The 7633-nt window shown below is 46.3% G+C and overlaps 1 protein-coding gene across 1 annotated transcript in view; it reads right to left on the bottom strand.

Moving 5' to 3' along the window:
• The window catches only part of Birc6 (baculoviral IAP repeat containing 6), a 178633-nt gene extending 173613 nt beyond the window's left edge, over positions 1–5020 (bottom strand). Inside the window, exon 1 of the mRNA XM_029531207.1 lies at positions 4598–5020. Coding sequence (XP_029387067.1) covers positions 4598–4937 — 340 coding nt within the window. The 5' untranslated portion in view covers positions 4938–5020. The remainder of the gene's footprint in view (positions 1–4597) is intronic.
• Between the last annotated feature and the right edge of the window lie 2613 nt (positions 5021–7633).

Below are 7633 nucleotides of genomic sequence, written 5' to 3'. Positions count from 1 at the left end.
GGGAAAGGGAAAGGGAAAGGGAAAGGGAAAGGGAAAGGGAAAGGGAAAGGGAAAGGGAAAGGGAAAGGGAAAGGAAAGAAAGTAAGAGAGAGAAAAAAAGAAAATTCACTGTGGGCAGTGGCAGTACACACTTTTGATGGCGGCACTTGGGAGGCAGAGGTGGGAAGTCAAGGTCACCCTGGTCTACAGAATGAGTTCCAGAATAGCCAGGGCTACACAGAGAAATCCTGTCTCAAAAAAAAACTGAAAGAAAGAAAAAGAAAAGGAAAAGGAAAAAGGAAAAGAAAAAGAAAAAGGACTGGAGAAGAGCTGGGGGGCGCATGTCACTGAACACCAATGGATCATCCGCCAAACTCTCCAAAACCTTAACGTTTTAATACATGAGTGTTTTGCCCGCATGAATGGAAGTGCAACAGCTGTGTTCTCACAGAGGACAGAAGAGGGTATCAGATCCCCCACATATCCCTAGATTTAGAGATAGTTATAAGCCACCGTGCTGGGATCCATACGGGGGTCCTCTAAGAAGAACCGCTTCTTAGCTTCTGGGCCATCTCTCCAGTCCCCAGAACACTTTTGAAGATGGTCTCTCTATGTATCACTGGCTAGTCTAGAACTCACTATGTAGACCAGCTGGCTTTACCTTCCTGAATGCTGAAGCTAAGGTCATCCTACTCAGTTTCCACAATACTGACCTTTTTTTTGTTTTGTTTTGTTTTTTGTTTTTTGTTTTTTTAAGACAGGATTTTTCTATGTAGCCTTAGCTGTCCTCAAACTCACTCTGTAGAGAGGGAAAATATTAACTCTTACATACTCTAATAGGGAACAAAAATACTTGCCTAACCTTTATATCCTGACAACTCTTTTGTTTGGTTGGTTGGGGTTTTTTTGTTTGATTTTTCGAGACAGGGTTTCTCTGTGTAGTCCTGGCTGTCCTGGAACTCACTCTGTAGACCAGGCTAGCCTCAAACTCAAGAATCCACCTGCCTCTGCCTCCCAAGTGCCGGGATTAACGGCGTGCACCACCACCACCGGCTTCCTGACAACGCTTAATCTGGTAAAAGTATATTTATAAAGACTTTATATCAGATGCAGGTAATTTGAAAACATAGATCCAGGGCTGGTGAGATGGCTCAGTGGGTAAGAGCACCCGACTGCTCTTCCAAAGGTCCGGAGTTCAAATCCCAGCAACCACATGATGGCTCATAACCATCCATAACAAGATCTGACGCCCTCTTCTGGAGTGTCTGAAGACAGCTACAGTATACTTACATATAATAAATAAATAAATCTTAAAAAAAAAAAAAAAAAAAAAAAAAAAAAAAAAAAAAAAAAAAAAAAAAAGAAAACATAGATCCAGAGACAGTTTAAAAATTATCACTACACTCAGGAGGTGGAAGCAGAGGTGGGTAGATCTCCTAGTTCAAGGTCTACAGAGTGAGTTCCAGGACAGCCAAGGCTACACAGAGAAACCCTTGTCTGAGGGTGGGAAGACTATCAAACTCAAACTGAATAACTCTATGTAAATCCTACTCCAACTCTTTAACTTCCAGTCTACACTAACAAGCTACCCACACCTCTACAAACTGAATCCGATTATTACTGTAACCTAGTAAGAATATTATTACTGTAACCTAATAAAATTCCATATGGTTACCCAATTATTTATCCCCTCAGACAAAGACATCATTCTCTAGTACAGGAAAGAAGGTAGTTCACTTCCCTTGAATTGAAAAAAAAAGGAGCTTTATTAGAACCATGGTCACTCAAAGTAGCTATTTGCTATTTCTTAGAACTGTTACCTACAAAATAACTATTCCAGGTTAACCATGGAATGCATCATCCCTGTACCCATCATTCACACACAAAAATCCTATAGCCTCTGTTAAGCATAATTCATAAGAAACTTTAGTTCGCATATGTAAAATGCTTCAGAACTAGTCAACGGTTACTTCCAACTGTTTTCCTACAGTCCTTTTATTGTTAGCCCTAAACTTTCCTCCGTGTGTGTGTGTGTGTGTGTATGTGTGTGTGTGTGTGACAGAGAGAGACACTAGGAAGCTAACAGGCCCACTGGAAAAGCAGCAAGTGCTGTTAAACACATACTCAATCCTTATGCATGACCTTATACAAGTACATATCCCTCAGTGCTAGCTAATAAAACTACTTTAGCATTCATAGTATACACCGTCAACCTTCCTCCTCTAACACTAAGGTGAATATTTTCTTCCTGTATACAGCAGGTAAATATAAAACCACTTAAACAAACCTAGACATACATTATTGTTCTGGAACATAGCCTGCAGACACAAAAACATCCCAATTAAACTATTTAAAACTCCTGCATTCTTGTTAATAAAACTTTCTGGGGGCTGGTGAGATGGCTCAGTGGGTAAGAGCACCCGACTGCTCTTCCGAAGGTCCGGAGTTCAAATCCCAGCAACCACATGGTGGCTCATAACCATCCGTAACAAGATCTGACTCCCTCTTCTCGAGTGTCTGAAGACCAGCTACAGTGTACTTACATATAATAAATAAATAAAATCTTAAAAAAATAAAAAAATAAAACTTTTTGTAGAAATGCTAACACTTAGGCTGGAAAAAGGTCTCTCATCCTTGAAGAGAGTTTGCTGCTTTCCCAGAGAACCAGAGCTCCAGTCCAAACACTCAAGTCAAACACTTACAAGCTTCAGGGAACCCACACACTCTTTCTACTTCTATGGGCGCCTGCACACTCATGTCAAACACTCACACACACACACACATTCATATACATAAATACAAATAAAATAAAGGAAAACAAATCCAAGTCTGGAGTATTGGCTCACTCTACTAAGCCCAACACTCTGGGGACAGATGCAGGTGGAGCTCCCGTTTGAGGCCACAGCCATAAAACGTAATTTCCTGTCTAAAAACAAAAACAAAAACCAACCAATGAAAGAAAAAGACACCACTAGTCCTAAATTAGTAATCATGAAAATTGGGTAATTGGTTAAAAGTATAGACATGTATGAAAGTGACAAGGCCACATTTAATGTAGCACTCAGGGGAAAGTCAGAATAGGGTCAGTGAAATGTAACTTAGGAACCAGGTAAACTTGTGTATTTGCAATGTTTTATTTCTTATGCCAAGTAGGGGAATACATGACCATTATTTTTAAGTCCTTTCCATTAAAGAATCACATGTTCATGAACATCTCCCTCTCAGACACAGTTGACAACCTGTTATGTCCAGCTGCAGTAAGTAAGCATTGCTACATCTGGGCCATCGGTATTGTCCTTTACCTAAGCCAAGAAAAGGGAAATTTACAAGTCTACCACCGAAAACTTTCTCTTAGGCATCTCTTAAATATATTACAGGTTTACATGCTGTAACTATACATGACCAGTTCTTTCACAAGTCAACAAAAATTAACATCTCTAATTCATCTTTGTATTCCTATACTACCATTTAATCTTATGACATTACTCACACACTAAACTTATTCGTGTATGTCTGTGTAAAATAACACAAGGTGAATTGGTAGACCACATAATTACTTCCATCTGGCTAAGTGCACTTCGATACAATTTATCTCAGAGCATGAGTTTAAAACTCACTAATGCATGAACTTCTAAATTTTAACCTTTAACGTCAAAATTAAGACACCATTCATCCACAAATGAAATGTCATCTCAGCAAATAACTTAGCTAGGGCTATCCCAAAACACTCCAGTCTGTCCACTAAACGAGCTTTGACCTGGTACATCCAGAAAGTCCAATTCCTGAACCACGTCTCCAACACTCAAGTGCTCTCCTTCCAAGGTGGAGGAGATCCAGACATACTTCCAACTACCAATTTCTAGCCCTCTATGCTAAAACAAGTTGAAAGGGCTTGAAGTTCCACCTAATTACAAGGAGCCTAGGCTTCTTGACACTGGAAGGGGGGAGCACGCAGAGCTAGAGGACCGAATCTAACCTTTTTTTGCACTCTGGGAGTCCCATAGTCCAGCAAGCACAGTACAGGCAGCTGGCCTTCCCCCTCCTACTGACCACCCCAGCCCAGTGCCCACCCCAGTCCACCTCCATGCGAAAGCCCTCGGAGGTCCCCGCAGGTACGGGACCTGACGACAACCGGCGGGCCGCTACTCCTCGGGAAGAGAGGGCAAGACAGCCTGCTTGGACGCTTCCCGCCCCTTGCCTCCGGCCACCCATCTCTCCCGCCACCGCCAAGTCTACCAGCCCTTCCCTCTGGTCCAGCCCGGAGCTGATCCAAAATCTCGTCCGAGAACCCAGCGAGGGCCCGGCCCAAACCGGCACCGACCTCCAAGGCCTCCACATCTCTCCCACAGAACCAGGCCGGTTCAGATGCAAAAGGCCCGAACAGAAACTCGCAGCGCACCCCGCCAAACCGAGCTCTCGTCCCCAGACGCTGCTGCTTTCCGAGTCCGAAGGTCCTCGGCCGTAGCTTCCGGGCCTCTCCGACCCTCCCGCTCCACGCTGCCCCTCCGATCCCGATCCCGACCCCGGAGGCTGGGAGGCTTCCTCCACCAGCATCCCCACAAGCCGTCTCCGCCCGCGGCCGGCCCAGCCCAGCCCCCGCCGGGCTTGCCGCGCTCACCGCTGAGCGCCGAGGCCTGAAGGGTGGCCCCCGACGTGCCGTCGATGACTTTGATGGTCCCGCGGCTGGTGACGGCCAGGATGGCGTTAAGCGCCGGGTGGTAGGAGAGGCTGTGCAGCCCGTCGGCGTCGCAGCGCATGCAGCCATCCCGCAGCACCAGCCACTCGGAGACCCCGGCCGCCCCCGCCCCCGCCGCCGCCGCCGCCGCCGCGGAGGAGCAGCTCGGGCCCGAGGCCTCCGCAGCCGCAGCCGCCATCTTCCGGCCTGCGCTCAGCACAATCACACTGGGAAGCCGCTCAGTGACAGTCCCGGGAGGTGCAGCACCACAGCCAGTCACCATCCGGGGCCAGGGGGCAAAGCGGAGCGCGTTAGCCGGAAGTGAAGTCAAGCGCCTGCACGCACGGGGAACGTCGCCCGCCAGGCCGGCCAGGCCAAGCGAGCTCGCAGGCTGGCGGGGGAGGGGAAAGAGGGCCGCACCGAAGGAGGGGTGGAGCCCAGGGAGTGGAGCATGCGCGGGAGTGCCGACCGGGCCAGCGCGAAGAGAAGCTAATGGGGAACTTCAGAAGGCACAGAAAAGGCGGGGCAGGGGCGGGACCTGACCTGGTGAACATGCGCAGAAGGGCTAGCCGGGCCAGATAGGCGGGCCTCGGGCGGAGAAAGGGGCGGGGCCGGGATTTTTTTTTTTCCCGGCGCGGAGCATGCGCGGTAAGACTCGGCGCGTGCCACGCGCTGCTGCTCCAGTCAGCCCTGCGTCCTCAACGTCCCAGTTTCTTCCTTCGAGCCCCGGGAGTGGCAGCGGCGGGAGTTCCGCCCTGCGCGTGGCAAGGAGGGTGGTGCCGGGGCCCTGTGCATTTCCGCTAGGCAAACCCGAGCCCGCGCGACTTGTCTGGTACGACGCCCAGAGGCCCCTTCGTGACCAGGGCGGCTGAATGGCAGCGGTTCCCAGCGCGGGGCAGGGGAGGAGGGCGTGGGGGGTGGAGTTGGGGTGGAGGCGAGATCCGGAAGCAGGCCTCTATCAGTGCACACCCCGACAAGCCTCAGTCTTAGGGACTGAACCTGATTTTTTTTTACGACGCCTGCCTTAGTTTCAGATCTTTTACACTTGATCTTAGTCAGAAGGCTGAGAAGCAGTAGTTCCAAATTTTTTAATAAACAGACATGCTCATTAGTGAGGTGCTGGAGACATTACAGGTCAGCCTAGTGCACCTCATTGCAAAGAATTTACATGATGTTTGGATTTTGGTGGGGTGTTGTGGATAGCCCTGGGGCTAATTATATTTGATGTCAATTCTGTTCTGTGAGGGGTTGTGAATAAGGAATGAGTCACCACTTAGGTGATTTCTTGTAAACCTTCCCATCTTAATTTGTAAAATAAAGGAGAGCTGATGATTAGGCAGAGAGAGGGAAGGTGAAGCAGAAAGAAAGAAAAGAAGGAGGTTTGAGACAAGGTAGAGGAGGATGGAGAAGATAGATGTGGAAGATGGTAATGTAGCAGTAGTAGATCTGCTCAATCTAGGCACACAGCATGTATTCATATTAAATGTGTTGTGTTTTCATTGCTGCATAATTGGGTTGGAGAGATTTACTACAACAGTGGGGATCCTCTTTCGTTAGATTTGAAAGAACATTTTTCTTAAACTTTATGTTAAAAGTTACTTGTCAGTCACTTGTAGTTATAGTGTAGCGGAACCTAGGTGTGGTCCCGCATACCTAGAATCCCAGTCTGAAACAGTAATGCTAAGAATTCCGGGCAAGCCTGTGCTATTTGACAAGATCCTTTCCAAAAAAAAAAAAAAAAAACTTGAGGCAATAAAAAATTGTTCGGTGGGCTAAACACCTGATTCAGCAGCTGAAAAGCACTGCTGCTCTTCCAGAGGACATCTGGGCCTGAGTTCCCAGCGCTCATGTTGAATTATCTACACTGTAACTCTAGCTCCAGGGCATCTGACACCCTCTTCTGTACTCTGTGTGTACTTGCACTCACTGGAGTATAGACACAGACACACATAAGTAGGAGGTGGAGACAGGAGGACAGGAATTCAAGGTCATCCTCTGCTCTGGGAACTAACGTCATACATTCCTGCAGAGGAAATATTAAAATACTATCCCAATTAAATTTTAACCCAGTTGTTCATATATAGTTATTTGTTCTACATATTGCTTCCATTCCAAAACACTTATGTATGTCTGATCTGCACAAATATAGATATACCACCACAAGTATATGCCACCATACTCTGGTTTCTAGAATTTCTTACCCAAGACAAATGAAAATGATAAAACTTCCTAACAGACTTGCTTTACCACTTGGAAATAGAAGTAATGGTAATACAGACTTAATACGTTTTCTGTCCTGCCACCTGGAGGCTATTGCTACCAGAAGCTAGAGGTTGAATTCAGCAGTTTGGTTTGGAACCCCATGCTGCTTACACAAGCTTCCCTCTCAAAATATGTCTTTATTTAAAGGACCGAAGTTGTTCAGGCTAGGACTGCCCTATACCACTCAAGAAATGAGTATCCTTCCTTAAACCACCAGCAATTATGTAGAAACTTTAAAGGCTACTATTTGAAATTGTTTTAAAAATCACTTTTGACCAAACTATCCTTTAAATCAGACCACTTCTGGTTAGCATGGCAATATAAATCAAGTCACTGTCTTGTTGGTAAGGAAAACCGGGGAAACTAGAATGCTACATTTAAGTGTACTTTAATGTAGACTACTAAGTAGAATTAAGCAAGAGTTGTTCACTCTGTAACATTTTGTTTGCTTGCTTGCTTGTTTTCCAGACAGGGTCTCACTGTGTAGCCCTGGCTGGCCTGGAACTCACTGTGTAGACTAAACTAGCCTCAGATCCCTAGAGATCCACCTGCCTCTGCCGTTCAAGTGCGTGCATAACTTTTTCTTAATGAGAAAATGTGTTTCTATCATTTCAGTTTATACTGCTTTTACATATAAGCTAACATTCTCCAAAGCTAATTAATCAAAAAAGGCTTGGAAACAAACCAGCTGTAATTACACTTGGAGACAACTGACCC

This window comes from Mus pahari, chromosome 18, assembly GCF_900095145.1.
Source record: "Mus pahari chromosome 18, PAHARI_EIJ_v1.1, whole genome shotgun sequence".
In the NCBI taxonomy this organism is placed as follows: Eukaryota; Metazoa; Chordata; class Mammalia; order Rodentia; family Muridae; genus Mus; species Mus pahari.
The sequence above is the reverse complement of the archived record's forward strand: the minus strand, read 5'-3'. Positions and strand labels throughout refer to the sequence as shown.